The 19,213-nt window shown below is 43.0% G+C and overlaps 1 protein-coding gene across 7 annotated transcripts in view; it reads right to left on the bottom strand.

Moving 5' to 3' along the window:
• The window catches only part of ftcd (formimidoyltransferase cyclodeaminase), a 53,175-nt gene that overhangs the window by 12,041 nt on the left and 21,921 nt on the right, over nucleotides 1-19,213 (bottom strand). For all 7 annotated transcript variants that reach the window (XM_072578724.1, XM_072578723.1, XM_072578728.1 and 4 more), the window contains 5 exons: nucleotides 16,657-16,794; nucleotides 16,248-16,379; nucleotides 13,349-13,410; nucleotides 8,710-8,836; nucleotides 6,968-7,129 (listed from right to left, as the gene is read on the bottom strand). In XM_072578724.1, coding sequence (XP_072434825.1) covers nucleotides 6,968-7,129; nucleotides 8,710-8,836; nucleotides 13,349-13,410; nucleotides 16,248-16,379; nucleotides 16,657-16,794 — 621 coding nt within the window. The remainder of the gene's footprint in view (nucleotides 1-6,967; nucleotides 7,130-8,709; nucleotides 8,837-13,348; nucleotides 13,411-16,247; nucleotides 16,380-16,656; nucleotides 16,795-19,213) is intronic.

Below are 19,213 nucleotides of genomic sequence, written 5' to 3' on the forward strand. Positions count from 1 at the left end.
GCTAAATCTTATGTTGTTTTGGTAATGTTTGAGCTGTTTTGGAGGGATTTCCACTGTATTTTATCAAACCCACTTCATTAACTATCTTTCCCCTATGTGTGTGTCATGTTTAACTAACGGCGTCTCCATCAGATGGTGGCAGCTGCGTACCATCAACACAATGCCAATGATCTGGTAAAATGGTCCTCTGCAGGGTATTTCAATATTGGAATGTGCTTCCTGCATCCTTGCCCCAGATAACTCATCTGAACCCACTAATAAAATTTCCACAGCTACCCACAGCTCCCACCCAACCAACCACTAATGTCAGTAACTATTTTCTTGCTGATTGTGGGATTTGCTCTCCTTGCTGTATACCCATAGCTCTGTAGAATCACAGAATCATACAGTACAGCTCAATGAGTCTGTAAAGGCAAAACTCTACTGCTGTTTACATCAGTCCCATGTTCCCTCCCAACACATGGTGGCAGAGAGACTTCACTGAGGAGCAATCTGGGAGAAGTCAGCTCAGTCACCACGACTGAACCGGGGGTCAAGGAATGGTAAACCTCAAACAGTAGTGTTTCCATCCTTCCCCCCCCTCCTCTAACTGAACAAAAGTTAAAAATCATACAACACCAGTCATCTTGTGCTACAAATTCTGTCTTATCATCCTGCCCCACTAGTTACCTGACGAAGGGGCAGCTCTCTGAAAGCTAATATTTCCAAATAAAGCTGTTGGACTATAACCTAGTGTTTGTGTGATTTTTTAACTTTGTCTACCCCAGTCCAACACCAGCACCTCCTCATCAAAAAAAGAGGAGAAAAGGCTTGAGCGAGGCTGTTAGAAATTTTGTTGTAGCCTGGAAGGTACTTGGTCTATTTGTAAAGATTGCATTGTAATTTAAATAGCCAAATAATTGAAAGTTACTAACAAAATAGTTTGAGAGGGGCTGCTGTGTGACAGAAGTGGTGCCAGTTGGTATAAGTGTGAGCTTAAGTGAATACTGAACTTGAGTGATTAAAATATGCAAGGTAAGATTCTTTTGTCTTTCTTGGTGTAAAGGGGCAAAGATGGCGTTTAGGGCAATGGTATTCATTTCTTGCCAGATGTGGGCGATCAGGGAGCAGTCTTGTGTCCCTGACGACAATGTCTGCAGGAAGTGTGATTGGCTGCAGCTCCTCATAAACCACGGTGTTCAATCCAAGCAGCGGCTGGATCCACTGGGGAGCATACTGGCGACAGAGAGTGTAATGTACAGTAGTTATAGGGAGGTGGTCATACTGCAGATTCAGTCAGGTAGATGGGTGACTGCCAGGATAGGCAGGCAGGTAGTACAGGAGTCTTCTGTGACTATTCCCCTCTCTGATAGGTGTATTGTTTTGGATACCGTTGGGGGATGGGGGGGGCAAATAGGCTCTCAGGACAATACAACAGCAGCAGCCAGGCTTGTGGTACCACAACTGGCTCTGTGGTACAGCAGGGTTGGGAAAGTCCAAGTGCGTGATAGTTCCAGGGGACTTGCTACTCAGGGGCACAAACAGATGTTTCTGCGGTTGTGCTTGAGACTCCAGCACAGTGAGTTGTCTCCCTGGTGCCAGGGTCAAGGATATCTCTTGAGTGGTGGCATGAAATTCTCAAGGGGGAGGATGAGCAGTCAGAGGTCATTGTGCAGTGGTGGCATTACATTCTCAAGGGGGAGGGTGAGCAGTCAGAGGTCATTATCACATTGCCACTAACGACATAGGTAGAAAGAGGGATGAAGTCCTGTGGAAAGTGTACAGGGAGAAAGGAAAGAGCTGCAAAGCAGGACCTCTCGGGTTAGAAAGATAGGGCAGATGGATCCATGAGTAAGAAGCTGGTGCAGAGGGCAGGGTTTCGGGTTATTGGATCACTGTGACCTCTTCTGGACAGAGGTGACCTGTACAAGAGGGATGCGTTGCACCTAGACTGGAGGGAAACCAAAATCCTCACATCATGGTTCGCTAGTGCTACTTGGAAGGGTTTTAACTAGAGTGAAAAATCACACACCGCCAGGTTGTCCAACAGGTCTATTTGGAAGCACTAGCTTTCAGAATGCTGCTTCTTCGTCAGGTGGTTGCCCTGTGCTAGTGCTTCCAAACAAACCTGGTGTGATTTTTAACTTTGCACACCCCAGTCCAACACCGACATCTCCAAATCAATATAAACCAGAGTGACAGGGGGCTGGGAACCAGAGAGGTAGGTCAGCAAGGAGAGGGATTGAGGGGAAGGTAGATGTAAGGACCAGTAAGTCTAAAAGGGAGGACAGGCAGAGACAGGTAAATGAACATGATGGTGCTAATGAACTGAAGCATGTTTATTTCAACACAATGAGTATGATAGGTAAGGCAGATGTGTTTAAAGCTTGGATCAGTAAATGGGACTATGTTGTTGTGGCCATTACAGAGACTTGGGTTGAGAGAGGGACAGGACTGGCTGCTCAATGTTCCAGGGTTTCATTGTTTTCGATGAGATAGAGAGGAAGGTAAAAGAGTTGAAGGAGTTGCATTACTAATCAGGGAGAATGTCATATCTGCATTCAGAGAGGACTTATTGGAGAGCTCATCCAGTGAGGCAATATGGGTAGAGCTCAAAATAAGTGGCACCTCTCCCTCCTCTCACTAACAGCCACTGAGACATTGAGGAAAAAACATGCAGGCAGATTATGGAAAGATGCAATAACAACAGGGTTGTCATAGTGGGGCTTGTTATCTTCCCCAATATTGACTGGGACTCCCCTAGAACAGGAAGTTTAGACAGTGCAGAATTTGTTAAGTGTATCCAAAAGAGTTTCTTGAAACAGTATGTGGATAGTCCAACTAGAGGAGGGGCCATACTGGATCTTGTGCTGACTAATGAGCCTGGCTAGGTGATCGATCTTTCAATGGGAGAGCATCTTGAAAACAGTGATCACAACTCCTTAAGTTTTGAGATAGCTATGAACAGTGGGAATGTGTATTATGCCAGTATTAGGAAGGAGATAGAGAGCGTTAATTGGGAGGCGCTATTATTGGGAAAGTCCACATTTGACATGTGGACATTCTTCAAAGACCTACTGATCAGAGTTCAGGACCAGCATGTTCCAGGAAGGAGGAAGGACAAGGATGGCATGGTAAGGGATATTTGATAATGAGGGAAGTTGTGAATTTAGTCAAAAGGAGAAAAGAAATAACAGGTAGGGTTTAGAAAATTAAAATTAGACAGGGCCCGTGAGATAAATAAAGAAAGCAGAAAAGAACTCAAGCAGGGAATTAGGAGAGCAGGAAGGAGCCATGAAAAGACCTTGGCAAGTCAGGTTAAAGAGAATCCCAAGGTATTCTATACAAACATTAAAAACAAGAGGATAACTAGGAAGATGGTAGGACCGCTCAAGGATAAAGAAGGGACTTTGTGCTTGTAGACAGAGGATGTGATGTGATGAAACTGTTCCTTTAACAAGGTTAGGTTGTCATTGGTCTTTTTCAGAACGGTTGTAAACAACACAGGTTCTGAAAAGTCTGAGTTTGGATGGGTTTTAGGGCCAATTTGATAATAGTTAAGAGATATTTCCTCAGGCAGAAGGCTTTCAAGTTTTAAAAACAAACACTTGTCTAATGAAAGGGGCGTGGCCAGTTCTCCCAGCTCAGCTATTCTCTGCTTTGGTTGGTTTTAATACAGGTGTGTGTGTGTCTGTGTGTGTGTGTGTGTCTGTGTCTGTGTATGTGTGTCTGTGTCTGTGTATGTGTGTGTCTGTGTCTGTGTATATGTGTCTGTGTATATGTGTGTGTGAGTGTGAGAGAGAGAGAGAGAGAAAAGAAAGGCTGCTGGACTCTCTCTCTGTCTCTCTCTTTCTCTCTGACTTTTCCCTTGTAAGAACTTGTTTGATTTTTTTCATTTTGTGCCAAGGGATGTTTATGGGGATTGTTGCAAGTATTTTGAAACAGCATCATTAAGGTGCGATAGTCTGTTGTGTTTTTGGATAGGACAGTTTATTTGGTATTCTGTTTTCTGTCATTTTTGTTTCATTCAGTAATATTGTAAATAAATTCTGTTTTGTTTAAAACAAAGTGGTTTGACCATCTGATTCTCTCCTGGAATACCCACTATTCACTTGCTTAAAACAACTATCAAAATTAGGGTCTGGGCTACCTTCTTAAAAAGTCTTGAGGGGTCTGGCCTGGTCCATAACAGTAGGCAAAATCTTAAATGAGTACTTTGCGTTGGTATTCATCCAGGAGAAAGATATGGAGGACAGTGAGATTAGTGTGGAGCATGCTAATATGCTGGGGCATTTTGAGATCAAGAAAGAAGTGGTATTGGGTCTCTTGAAGAGTGTTAAGGTGGATAAGTCCCCACTGCTTGATGTATCTCCCCATGTTATTGAGAGATGCAAGAGAGGAGATTGCTGGGATCTTGACTAAGATCTTTGTATCCTCATTAACCTCTGGAGAGGTCCCAGAGCACTGGCAAGTAGCTAATGTTATTCCTCTATTCAAGAAGAGAAATAGGGAACCACAGACTAGTGAGTCTCACATTCGTAATTTAGAAGCTAATGGAGAGAATTCTTAGGATTTGTATTTATGCACATTTGGAAAAGCATGGACTAATTAGGGACATGATGTGGAGGTGTGGGTAGACAATGTTAAAAATCGCATAATTTTTAATTAGGGATGGTCAGCATGGCTTTGTGTGGGGCAGGTCATGTCTTACTAACTTGATTGAATTATTCGAGGAGGTGACGAAAGTGAGCAATGAGGTTAGAGCAGTGGATGTTGCCTACATGCATTCTTGTAATGCTTTGGACAAGGTTCCACATGGTAGCTCATCTAGAAGATTAGGATGTATGGGATCCACAGTGATGTGACCACATGGTTTGCCCATAAATTGGTTTGCCCATAAAAGACAGAGGGTAGTGGTAGAAGAATGTTTTTCTGCCTGGAGGTCTATAGTAGGTGTTCCCCAGTGATCTGTACTGGGACCACTGCTTTTTATGATATATGTAAATGACTTAGGCGAAAATATAGACGGGTGGGTTGGTAAGTTTACAGATGATACAAAGATCAGTGGAGTTGTGGACAATGTAGAAGCTTGTCAAACGATACAGTGCGATATAGATCAGTTGCAGACATGGACAGAGAAATGGCAGATGAAGTTTAATCTGGGTAATTGTGAGCTACTACACTTTGGGAGATCAAATGTAAAGGAAAAGTACAGAGTTAATGGCAGGACCCTGAACAGCATTGATGTATAGAGGGATCTTGGGGTTCAAGTCCATAGCTCCCTGAAAATGATCACACACATAGATAGGGTAGTAAAGAAGGCATACGGCATGCTTGTCCTTATTGGGCAATTGAGTCAGGGAATTGAGTACAAGAGTCAGGATGTCATGTTTCAGCATTATAAGGCTTTGGTTAGGCCAGAATTGCGTTGAATTCTAGTCACCATATTACAGAAAGGATTTGGAGGCTTAAGAGAGGATGCAGAAGAGGTCCTGCAGGATGCTGCCTGGAGTAGAGGGTATGACCTATAAGGAGAGGCTAGAAAAACTCAGGCTTTTTCTGGAGCAGCAGAGAATGAGGGAAGGCTTGATAAAAGTCTATAAAATTATGAGAAGCATAGACAGGGTTGATGGTCAAAATCTTTTTCCCAGTTTTGAAATGTCTAATACTAGGGGGCATGCATTTAGCATGAGAGGGGGAAAGTTCAAAGGAAATGTGCGGGGCAAGTTTTATACAGAGAGTGGTAGGACTCTGGAAAGTGCTGCCAGGAGTGGTGGTGGAGGCAGTTATAATAGGAATGTTTGAGGAACTTTTAGATAAGCAAGGAAATAAGGGATATGGACCAAGGGCAGACAGGAGGGATTAGTTTAACTTGGTTTCAAGTTCAGCACAACAGTGTGGGCCAACAGGCATTCTACTCTGCATTTTATATTCTAGGCCCAAAGCCTTGAAAGTTATGACATTTCAAGTGCTCATCCAAGTAGTTTATAAAGGTTGAGAGGTTTTCTGCCTCAACCACCCTCCCAGGTAGTGTATTTGAGACCCTACCATCCCCTGGGTGAAAACAATTTTCCCCAAACCTCCACTAAAGCCCTTGCCTTTCACTTTAAAATTATGCCTTTTGTTATTTACCCTTTAACAAAGGGGAATAGCTGCTCCTTATCCGATCCACCCAGGCCCCTCATAATCTTACACATTTCTGTCAGATCTCTCCTCAATCATCTTTGCTCCAAAGAAAGCAACCTGAGCTTATCCAGCCTCTCTTCACAGCTATAATGCTCCATCCCAGGAAACATCATGGTAAATCTCTTCTGCACCCTCTTCCAGTGCAATCACATTATTCCTGTAGTGCTCCAGCTGTGGCCGAATTAAAGTCCTCAACAGCTCCAACATAACCTCCCTGCTCTTATTATCTAACCCACCACTGATAAAGGCAAGTGTCCCATATGCCTTCTCAACTACTCTGTTAACTTGTCATGCCATCTTCAGGGTTCTGTGGACAAACACTCCAAGATCCTTCTTTTCCTCTGAGTTTCCTAGTATCCTGCCATTCATTTTGTACTCCCTTGTCTTGTTACTTTTTCCAAAGTGCATCACCTCACACCCATCAGGGTTTAACTGTTTCTGCCACTGATCTGCCCATCTGATCAATCTGTTTATATTCTCCTGTAAACTAAGACCTTCTTCCACACTGTCAGTCACCAGCCAATCTTCATGTCATGCACTAACTTAATTATCAATTCCCCTTCCCCCAACATTCTCATCTACATTGTTTATGAATATCATAAACAATAAGGGACCCAGCACTGATCCCTGTGGTACACCACTCAACAGTGTGCTCCAGTAACACAAACATCCTTCTGCCACTACCTTCTGTCTCCTGTCATTCAGCCAGTTTTGGATCCAAAAGTGTACTGGAACTGGGTGCAATACTGTACCCAGAATAAATAAATTTATTTTCTTTATCGATTATTGGTACACCACTCACCATGTAGCTGTTGAACGCGTTGGAGTCATCATCCACCATGGTGATGAGCTCATTCATTGTGCGATGGAAAGGAGTGATCAGTTTCCTCATTGAACCATCCAGATGATCAAATTGTCGCTTGCCGTAAGTCATTAATCCAACCATTGAGCCCAGGGCTGCACCCTAGTGAAACAATTGAGACCCAGAAGTCAAGAACCATTGTACAGAGACACTGAGGCCAAACTCTCATTGTCAGAAATGCTTCTTGGCAAGCAGCGAGACACAAATGGAGTGGTGAGGAATAGGCACATCTATTTGTGTCAAGGCAAATCCTTAAGGGTTTCTATGGCATCAGTGGAGGACAGTGCTATTAGGATATAGCAAAAAATAGTTCTTGTTGCAACAAAGATGACACAAAGTTGGGAGAGAAGGTGAACTGAGAGGAGCATCCAGAGATGCTCCAGTACGAATTGGACAAGCAGAGTGAATGGGCGAATGCAGTACGTAATGTGGATAAATGTGAGGTTATCCACATTGATTATTATCTGAATGATGAGAGTTTGGGAAAAGAGGAGATGCAGTGAGACCTAGGTATCAGTCATAGAGATGTAAAGCATGGAACAGACCCTTCAGTCCAGTTCATCCATGCTGACCAGATTGCTAAATTAATCTAGTCCCATTTTCCAGCACTTGGCCCATACCTCTCTAAATCTTTCCAATTCAGGTGCCCATCCAGATACCTTTTAAATATTGTAATTGTATCAGCCTCCACCGCACCCTCTGGCAGCTCATTCCATACATGCACCACTCTGTGTTAGAAAGTTGCCCCTCAGGTCCCTTTTAAATCTTTCTCCTCCCACTGCTGAAGCTAAGCATACAAGTACTGAAGATGGTGAAGAAGGAAAATGGTATGTTGGCCTTCATAGAGGATTTGAGTAAGGAGTGGGGATATGTTGCTGAAGTTGTACAGGGCTTTGGTGAGACCACACCTGAGTATCATGTGCAGTTTTGGTCTCCTTATCTGAGGAATGATTTTCACATTGTAGGAGGAGTGCATCAAAGGTTTACCAGACTAACCAGACTGATGCATGAAGAGAGACTGGATTGGTTAGCACTATATTCACTGAACTTTAGAAGAATAAGGGGGATTTCATAGTCACCTATAAAATTCTAACGGGACTAGATTGGGTAAACATAAGAAGGATGTTTCCGATGACTAGGGATCACAGTCTAAGGATACAGGGTAGGACAGTCAGGACTGATACGAGGAGAACGTTCTTCACCCAGAGAGTGATGAACTTGTGGAATTCTTTGCCAGAGAAAGTGGTTGAGATCACAACATTGAATGTTTTCAAGGCAGGTTCAGACATAGTTCTTGTTGCTGAAGGGATCAAAGGGCTTGGATAGAAAGCAGGACCACAGTATTGAGTTGGCTGATCAGCCATGAAGGACTGAATAGCCTAGTCCTCCTATTTTATGTGTCTTTATGTGAGAACGATTGTGTCTCATTTTGCTGAGGCATTGGTTCGTTGGTCACTGACACACATCACTGAAAAACTCAAAAACTGAGTATCGGTAATTTTAAAATTAATAATTGTGAATGCTGTCCTGTCTTTGTGAATGTGGCACCACCACTTTTACAATAAATGAAGCATACCAATAGTGTCACACATGGCAGCACACACATCCCAGCATCAATTCACCGGGCTGAGGCCTAGTTGCCTCTTGGACTGAGGATTGATTGGAAACTTTAATGTACAAACCATGGCAGCCACGGCTGCAGTGACGGAGCCTCCACCAGGAGCTGCAGACCGAGCTCCAACATTTTTAATAAATTCCCGCAAAGGCAAAGAAACCAGGCGACTCTCCTGCTCCTCCTGCACCATGTATCTGGTGAAAACAGGGAAACGCAATGACTGCAATTTTCTCAAATCACGAGGAATACTCAAAAATCGTCAATCTACGAAAATAGTGTTGTAAACTAAACAAAATACACTGTTAGTTTGAAAAACTGAAAATCTTTCTAACTGCTGGGTGCATATTTTGTTAATGTTACTTGTAATAACCCAGACGGATATTGGCAATGATAATCACTCTGGTGTGTGAACCACAAAGGTCATCAAACAGGGTTGTATAACATCGGATTGGTCGTAGAGCCATCAAACGGTCAATTTATGACAGATGTGATGCAACTGGTAGTAGATGGGGATATTCTTGTTCCTTCGCTGTTTGCAACAGGCAGAGTGCTTCATTTTTACAGATCAGCCCATAATGACATAATGTCCAAAGTTAGATATGCAATTGGACAGGACTTGTGGAACAATCCAAAGTATGCAGAGAATTACTTGAACCAGCAATTCAGCATGATCAGTCAGGCTCACAGAGATAACTATGCATGTTAGAAATTGCATATATTCATATATGGAGCTCTGTTCTTACATGGAGCTCTGTCCTTGCAAATACAAAGAACATGTTGGACGGGTTGGACCGAAGGGTCTGTTTCCATGCTGTACATCTCTATGACTCTATGTTCTTCCAACTAAGTAACTTTGGTGTGGAAGGAGACATTCCCTGGTCTGTCTGGTTTGAATTTGATTGTCAGTTTACTGTACCTTGCTAAATTCTCCATGGCAACTAAATTGTGGCCCACTTTGAGGTTTGGTTTTGTGATTCCATTCCCAATGAGCATAGGAAAGGAAAATTTGACATAATGTTCCATGCTTCAACAACACTCAATTAATCATTGATAAACTAGTGTCAGTGTAATCGCTGATTTCTCAGGCTCCAATCAACCTTCGTACTCTTTTACTGAAATTGATTTGGGAATGTATCATATTGTGATTTCACAAACTACATAGTCATGGAATCACAGAGATCTATAGGGAATCTAATCTAATCTACAGCACAGAAAGCATTCCTTTGGTAAATTGCATCTATGCCAGTCAAATATAACTACCTAGCAATTCTAATCCCATTTTCCAGCACTTGGTCCATAGTCTTGTATTCCTCAGCATCACAAATGTACATCTAAAAATGTCTTCAATGTTATGAGTGTTTCTGCCTCTACTGCCCTTATACAGGCAGTGAGTTCCAGATTCCTACCACCCCCTGGGTAACAACATTTTTCCTTACATCCCCTCTAAACTTTCTGCACCTTAACTTAAATCTATGCCCTTGGTAATTGATCTCTCCACCAAGGGGAGAAGTTTCTTCCTGTCCACCCTATCTATATCCCTTATAATTTTATACATCTCCATCATGTCCCCTATCAATCACCTCTTTTTTAAGGAAAACAACCTCGGTGTGTATAATCTCTCTTCATGACTGAAACTTTCCAGCTCAGGGAACATCCTGTAAATCTCTCCTCTTCCCCCTAATGGTCTGGAATAGTAAAACCTTCCTACGTTTATACTCAATTTGCATTCTCTATTACTCACTGAACTTGGATTCTAGCTTTTATGATTCACAGACAGGAACTCTCAAATCCCTCTGGGCTATAGCCTTCTCCATTTAAATGTTACTCAGCTCTTCATTCTTCCTGCCAAAGTTTCTCACATTTTCCCACATTATATTCCATCTGTCCAGCTTGTGCCCACTCACTAAACCTGTCTACATGACACTCTTGGTGTCATATTCATCACTTGCTTCCCACCTGTTTTTATGTCATCTGCTGACATAGCTTTAGTACATTCACTTTTCTCATCAAAGTCAGCAATGTACATTGTAAATAATTGTGGCTCTATTACTGACATGCAGAGACACAAACGCACACAGAATCACAGACATATACACAAAAATATATATATATATATACACAGGGCTGAGTGCTTAAACACATTGTCCCTCCTCTTCCTTCCCCTCCTCCTGCTCCAAAATTCTATTCAGACGCTGATCAGGGACAGAATGAGAACCCAGGCTAAAAGACCAATCGGTTTTAATCCCTCCCCCACCCAAATTTTCGATGAGGCCAGTGAACCTTTCACAAATGTGTCCTCAGCTCAACCTCTGTCCTCCCTCCCTGCTGATAAGGATTTAGTATATCCCCTTCTTAAGTAAAAATGCAAAAATTGTTTTATTAATTAGCTCTGCTGCTTGGCACCTTTTAATGCTCATCTTTTCCAAATTCTATTTTTGTCATTGCCAATTTACTGGTTCGACATTTGTTTTGGCTTGGCAAATTTTTGAGAGAATGTGCCACCGTTACTGCGTTACAAAAGCTGTTCTCCCAAGCTCACCAACCCACATGCTTCCCCCTCAAAAAACCCCATTCTACACGTCACCCACCGTACTCCCTCCTCACCAATCCAGTCACTCCTCATCAGCCACACTCTCTCCTCTCATCAACCCCACCTCTCCTCATTGACCTTACACTACGTACCAACCCTGCTGTCACTGGCCTACCTCTCCCCACTCCTCCCACACCCTCAGGTCTCTTGTCACCCATTGACCTGCTTTTCCCTGTCCAGGGAAGCACCAGATAAACTTCCAAGGTAACACTTGGAAGTGAGGGTCCTGGTGATACTGGACAGATACGTTGGTGTGTACAAAATGTAATTTTGTTTGATTTATCAGTCTTTCCTTCTGGAATCTCACTGAGGGATTATGACACTCAAAGAGGAGGTCTGCTTAGATGACATTTTGGGAAACACGTGTATATTCTTATAGTTTGACTAGTCTCACATCAAACAACTGCAGATCTTTGCTCGTTGTTCCTTTACATAACATGACAGGGTCACCAAAATGCTATTTCTCCCAGGAGAAGGATGTGTGCAGAATGCTAATATGCTATTTGAGATCAAGAAAGAAATGGTACTGGGTCTCTTGAAGAGCATTAAGATGGACAATTCCTCAGTGCCCGATGATATCTATCCCAGGTTATTGAGAGATGCAGAGAGGAGATTGCTGGGGCCTTGACCAGGATCTTTGATTTCTCAATAACCACTGGGGAGGTCCCAGAGCACCAGCAAGGAGCAAACATTATTTCTCTATTCAAGAAGGAAATAGGGATAATCCAGGGAACTATAGACTGGGGTGTCTCACATCGATGGTTAGGAACCTATTGGAGAGAGGGATAGACTTTACATGCATTTGGGAAAGCATGGCACAATTAAGGACAGTCAGAATGGCTTTGTGCAGGGCAAGTCATGTCTTACTAACTTGATTGAACTTTTCAAGGGGGTAACAAAGGTGATAAATGAGGGGTAGAGCTGTGAGTGTTGTCTGCATTGATTTTAATAAGGCTTTCAACAAGGTCCCTCATGGTAGGCTCATCCAGAAGATTAAGATGCATGGTGACTTGGCTGCGTGGATTCAGAATTGCTTACCCACAGTGGGTGTTTCTTGGGCTGGAGGTCTGTGACTAGTAGTGTTTCACAAGGATTTATACTGGGACCTCTGCTGTTTGTGATTTGTATAAATGACTTGTACGAAAATGTAGATGGGTGAGTTAGTAAGTTTGCAGATGATACAAACATCAGTGGAGCTGTAGATAGTGTAGAAGGTTGTCAAAGGATACAGTGGGGTATAGATCAGTTGCAGATGTGGGCAGACAATTGGCAGATGGAGTTTAATCTGGGTAAGTGTGAGATGCTGTACTTTGGGAGTTCAAACGTTAAGAAAAAGTCGAGAGTTAATGGCAGCACCCTGAACCGCATTGATGTACAGAGGGATCAAGTCCTTTGCTCCCTGAACGTAGCCATGCAAGTAGGTAGGGTAGTAGTGAAGGCGTATAGCATGCTTGCCTTTATTGTTTGTGGAATTGAGTACAAGAGTCAGGATGTCAGGATGTCATGTTGCAGTCTTATAAGACTTTGGTAAGGCCACACTTAGAGTATTGCATTCAATTCTGGTCGCCACATTACAGGAAGGATATGGAGGTGTTGGAGAAGGTGCAGAAGAGGTTTACCAGAATGTTGCCTGGCTTAGAGGGTTTGAGCTAAAAGGAGATGCTGGAAAAATTGGGTTGTTTTATTTTGAAGCAGCAGAGGCTGAGGGGAGACTTGATAGAAGTCTGTAAAATTATGAGAAGCATAGATAGGATTGACAGTCACAATTGTTTCCCCAGAATTGAAATGCCTAAAAATAGGGGGCATGCATTTAAGGTGAGGGGGAAAGTTCAAAGGAGATTTGAGGGGCAGTTTGTTTTCCACAGAACGTGGTGGACATGTGGAAAGTGCTGCCAGGGATGGTGTTGGAGGCAGCTACGATAGGAGGATTTTAGATAAGCACATGAATATAAAAGGAATGGAGGGATATGGACCAAGGGCAGGCAGAAAAGATTTATTTAATCTGGCATCATGTTTGACACAACGTCTTGGGCTGAAAGGCCCGTTTCTTGCTGCAAAGTTCCACGTTCTGTTTCGAAACAATGCAAACTAATTCTTCATTAGCACCATCACTTACTCAATAATTCTTTCTTTAGCATTGAAAGGAGCAAGAGAATCGAGGCCCAGTCGGCTGATGACCTGCAGCAAATTAGATGCAGTCACATTGTTATTGGGAACATAGATATGGAGATACCAGTGATTACTAATTACTTGTAATTATCTCGCTACCTTAATTAGTTTGTACAGTTTTTCACTACTTGTTACTTTGGTTAACCCTCTTCATGTGACTCTGATACCTACTCATGTTATTCCCAGCCATTTAGTTTGTCTCGAGCGCCATCTTTTATTTGATAATTAGTAATTATCTCCCTGCCTTAATTAATCAGTTCATAGGTCATCCTTTCACTTGCTATTCAGCTGTCAACACTTTATTCACCTGCAAAGACTTGTTATTCAGCCTGTCAACACTCTACTCACGCTATTTGTACTCATCTGTTGACACTCTTAATTACTTGGAATTATCTTGTCATTATTTCTCCGTCTATGTATTTTGTGCCTATGCACCTCCCTTCACTTGACCTGACAAAGGAGCAGCACTCCAAAAGCTTGTGGTTTTAAATAAACCTGTTAGACTATAACTGGTGTACTGTGAAGTCTGAATTTGAGAACATAGAATAACGCAAAGAGAAGAGCATTCAGCCCCTCTTTAGAGTTTTCATGGCTGACCAGTATTCTAATTCCATTCAGTCACCCAAATTTTTAACAGAAATAAAAAGCTAAGGTGAGTGCAGTTCAAATGAACATGGAGTTAGGAAAAACAGTAGCATCTTAAAAATCGGTTTGTACTTTGCTGATTATGGCAAGCATGGAGTTATCCCACATATACCTGATATGGTCCGATGGAAGTGTACCACTCACATATAATATGGTCGGATAGCCTATAGTAACCTCATTCTATATATGAAGTAATGCAATCCATGTACACTGGAAAAGATTAGATTAGATTCCCTACAGTGTGGAAACAAGCCCTTTGGCCCAACAAGTCCTTACCGACTCTCTGAAGAGTAACCCACCCAGACCCATTTCCCTCTGACTAATGTACCTAACACTATGGGCAATTTAGAATGGCCAATTCACCTGACCTGCACATCTTTGGACTGTGGGAGGAAACCAGAGCACCCGGAGGAAACCCGCGCAGACACGGGGAGAATGTGCAAACTCCACACAGCCCGAGGCTGGAATTGAACCCGGGTCCCTCGTGCTGTGAAGCTGCAGTGCTAACCACTGAGCCATCATGCCACCCCAATTGGAAAAGTCCAAGAGGAATGGGGTTTGGGCTGGGGGTTTGGGTGGGTGCTGTAGTATAATGGGAAGCAAACATGTTACTGATGATGCTGCTCTAACTTTGACAGTCACATGCACCTGAGAACTGTGATCAGTATTCTGTGTATTATTGTGTAAACAAAGGGAGGACAGTTACTCTTCGCCAAGATTAGGGTAGAGATGCAGCAGAACCAGGTCAAAGGCAAACGAGGTGGGACATAGTGGCCTCAGGGGAGGAGCACAGACATCCAGTGGCCAAATGGTAGACAGAGTCTGTGAGGGAAGATGACACAAGGAAGCACTGTGAACTGTGAAGAAGAAGGTATTAAATTCAGAGTGACATAGACAGTGTGGTGAGTTTGTGGGACCTGTGGCAGATGATACAAAATGCAGAGCAATGCAAAACCATTCATATTCACCGGTGAGAAGAATAAAGAGGCACAAAACAAAAGGTGGCATTTCCAAAGGATCTTGGGGTATATAAGTACAAATGATGGAAGGTGACTGAATAAGCTTGAGAACATGGGCAAGAAGAATATCAGTCCCTGGACTTCATAACTCAAAATCGGGATCAAACACAGGGAAGTTTTAATGAAACTTGCTAAAACATTGATTCAGCCTCAACTAAAAAGTTAAACTGATCGGTTTAGGAAGGTGTAGAGAAGACACAGAGACAAAGCTTCCAGAAATGAGGGTACTTCAGTTATGATGATGAACTAAGGAAGCTAGGACTGTTCTCCTTGGAGAAGTGTATATTGAGAGATTTGATGGAGGTTTTTAAAATCCTAAGGTATTTTGATCCGTTTGGAATTCAGTTAAAAGAAATGTTCTCTTTGGCAAAGGGAATCAGAAGAAACAAGTGGAACATGGATGGATAAAATACAAAATGATAACAGAAAAATGTAGTTCCTACGCAGCAAATGGTTAAGTTCTCAAATGCTGTGTCTGAGAGAGACAATGGAGGCAGGTTTAATTGAGACATTCAAATTGGAAATGAGAGAAATAGCAGAGGAGAAGGCTCAGGAAATGGGACCACTGATTTATCTTGAACAGAGCTAGCATGCACTCAAGGGGCTGAGTGACCCCTGTTCGTGCTCAAACTTTACAAACATAAGTTATATAATGACAAACAGACAAAGCACTGAGATTTTTGTTTTGGGAATTGATAAGATTTCACTAGTGTTGAAGGTTGTAAACATTAACTATTTATTAATAGGTCCATGAGGAAATTCAGGAAAATCATCTTTACCCAGAGAAACACAACCTCCTCACAGCCATTGTGGGAACTCTCTCACAGATATACTGACACAAGTACTTGATAGATGGCTCTGGTGATAGAGTTAAAGAAGGTGTGATTCAGGAGGTTTGTGGGGAACAAAGGCTGGATAGCCTGTTTCTGTGCTGCTTATGCGAATGTAAGGATTAGATTCCCTTCCCAGACATGGTCAGGTCATTGACTGCTGAAGAATCTCTGCTTCCCTGCACCTGCCTGCAACCAGTTGAAGTGAATTACCAAAACCTCCTGAGCTGGGAAGGGGATCTAAGAATCATTTGGTTCTCAAGCATGACTGCTGCTAATATGAATAGGCATCAAACCAGTGCCACTCACCCCTCCCACCACCACCAAAGTCATCTCCAGTCAGCACACATACCAGTCGGACTTTGTGCTCTTCCTCAAGGATAAATAAGTTTTCTTTCTTGATATAAAACTCCGCGGCAGCCATTATGGATTTCAAGGGGACGAGACCAACAATCTGAGAGCCAACGACGGGCAAATCTAAATCCTATGGGGAGGACAGCACATTATTAGAGCAACAATGGAGCTCCTGTCTTCATTCATGAAATATGGCGTACTAACTGGCAAATCACTTTTCAAATCCCATTACTCTGAGTGATAAATGTTATTTGAAGTTGAAGTGTGTGAGTCCTGTCGTCACTGTTTCTTGTTTTTGCTAAAAATAGTCTGAGTGGTGAGGACATGCTCTTGACAATGCAGTTTACTTTGTGCAGCTGTGGAACTGAGGCTGCACAATTGACAGTATGAGTAGCTTTTCACAGTACCTTGGCATCCTTACAGACTTCTTCAAATACTGTGTGCAGTGCAGTCACTTCGAAATCAAGAAGATTAGTGGAGACCTGGGCAATATTAGCTTCTTCTAAGTACCAGCCAATAGCTTGCACTTTATTCAGACGTCCAGGCTGCAAAACACAAGCAATCAGTCAGAAAGTGACACCTCAAAAATGGTTCAAAATGTTAACTTACAATAAATTCTCAGGCAGACCTTCGCGCGATAGGTTTGAACTCAGAAACAGTGACAGTTATCACCTCAGCCACACTGACACTTGGGAACTCTTGGTTCTGAAAAAGTGTCATCAGACTCAAAACGTTAACCCTGTTTTCACTTCACAGATGCTGCCAGATGTTCTGAGTTTCTCCAACAAGTTCTGCTTTGCTCTCCCCTCACAGGTTCTCAATATCTGATGTGACATTCTTGAAACACTGTCTTTATCCCACCTCATGGCAGCCCAGCTCATATTCAAACATCATGCCCTCTACCTCTGAGCTTCACTCCACCTCCATTCCTCACTCTGCTTCACTCCACCTCCATTCCTCACTCTGCTTCACTCCACCTCCATTCCTCACTCTGTATCACTCCACCTCCATTCCTCACTATTCTTCACTCCTCCTTCATTCCTCACTCTGCTTCACTCCTCCCCCAGCCCTTGAGCTCCAGAATGGGACCCACCTTGCTTGCTGAATCCTACTGGTTTGGGAGTTAATCGAGAGCTTGCTGTGTGTTCTTCTGTTGCCCCAGTTTGTCAGGGCTTTTGACATGTAGCAGCACATTTCTGCCTGTGACCTAACCACTGGCTCTTTCAGCCTCCTGATGGAGGTCTCCGTGATGACATAGCTGTGATTGCCATGTATCTGACACCATGTGTGTCGAGGGGGTAGGGCCTGATGTAACAGCCGACCTTTATCTGCATACTGCGGCTCAATGTAGTGCTGGACTATCAGATTCCATACCTTGGATTTATACATGCTGTTCCACTCCTTTTGAGTCAATGACCCTTACAATCAGATTTGCGAGAAAAGCAGTGAATCCCTGACTTGTGATTCCCACTTTATGTGTTGGATAAAAATAACATGGGTATGATGTTGGCATGTGCACATTGGTTGACGTGCAGATGCCGTACATGAATCCTTTGTCAGGAAAACATCTTTTATTTAAATTAAACTGGATACTTTTGGATGTCATATGCAGTCTGTTATGAGGGGCCAAGAACACACAGATTTGTTTTAAAGGGATCTTTCTCTTCATTTGTTCCTGGGATGTGGGCAATGCTGGCATTAGCTGCCCCTCGAACTGTATGATTAACTAGGATAATCTCAGAGGTCAATTAAGAGTCAACCGCATTGATGTGGGTCAGGAGCTGGAAAAGCACAGCAGGTCAGGCAGCATCTGAGGAGCAGGAAAATTGATATTTCGGGTATAAGTCCTTCATCATTCCTGCTACATGTCAATTCTCCTGCTCCTCAGATTCTATGACCTGCTATGCTTTTCCAGCACTCTATCCTGCCTCTGATCTTCAGCATCTGCAATTCTCACTTCCTTCCTGCTGTGGGTCAGGAGTCTCATGTAGGCCAGACTGGGTAAGGATGGCAGATTTCCTTCCTTAAAGGACATTAGGGAACCAGGTGGGCTTTTTCACGATCACCATCACCGAGGCTGGCATTTATATTCCTGACTTGTACAAGCTGGAGTATTGCATGCTGTTATAGGAAAGGTATGAATGCATCGCGGAAGTGATTTACAAGAATGATTCCAAGAATGAGAAACGTCTGTAATGAGGATAGGTTAAAGAAGTTGGGACTGTTCTCCTTGGACAGAAGAAGTGTGAAAGGAGATTTGATAGAGTTTCTCAAAATTATGAGCAGACTGGATAGCGTGCAGAGGAAGAAGCTGCTCCCACTCATAAAAGGAACAAGGTTTAAAGTAATATGCAAATGAAGCAATGGGCAATGTGAGAAAATCTTTTTCATACTGCGAGTGGTAAGGGTGTGGAATACACTAGGAGAAAGTAAGGACTGCAGATGCTGGAGATCAGAGTCGATAGTGTGGTGCTGGAAAAGCACAGCCGGTCAGGCAGCATCCCAGGAGCAGGAGAATCGACGTTTCGGGCATAAGCCCTTCATCATTCCTGATGTCGATTCTCCTGCTCCTCAGATATTACCTGACTTGCTGTGCTTTTCCAGCATCACTATCCCAAGTCTGATCTTCAGCATCGGCAGTCCTCATTTCCTTTCTGCTGTGGGTCAGGAGTCTCATGTAGGTCAGACTGGGTAGGGACAGCAGATTTCCTTGGATTACACTGCCTGGAAATATAATGGAGGTTGGCTCCATTGAGGCATTCAAGACACTTGTTATTTGGTTATAAATGGTGCGCAGAGATGTGGGGAAAAGGTAGGAGATTGGCAATAGATAATGATACTTATTTGAAGAGCCAGCGAATGCATGATGGGCCAAATCGCCTCCTCCTGCACCATAACCATTCAGTGATTCTGTAACTTATTGCAGGGTCCACTAAAATCTCTTGCCACCGAATGTTGAAGGAC

This window comes from Chiloscyllium punctatum, chromosome 10 (genome assembly GCF_047496795.1).
Source record: "Chiloscyllium punctatum isolate Juve2018m chromosome 10, sChiPun1.3, whole genome shotgun sequence".
Taxonomy (NCBI): Eukaryota; Metazoa; Chordata; class Chondrichthyes; order Orectolobiformes; family Hemiscylliidae; genus Chiloscyllium; species Chiloscyllium punctatum.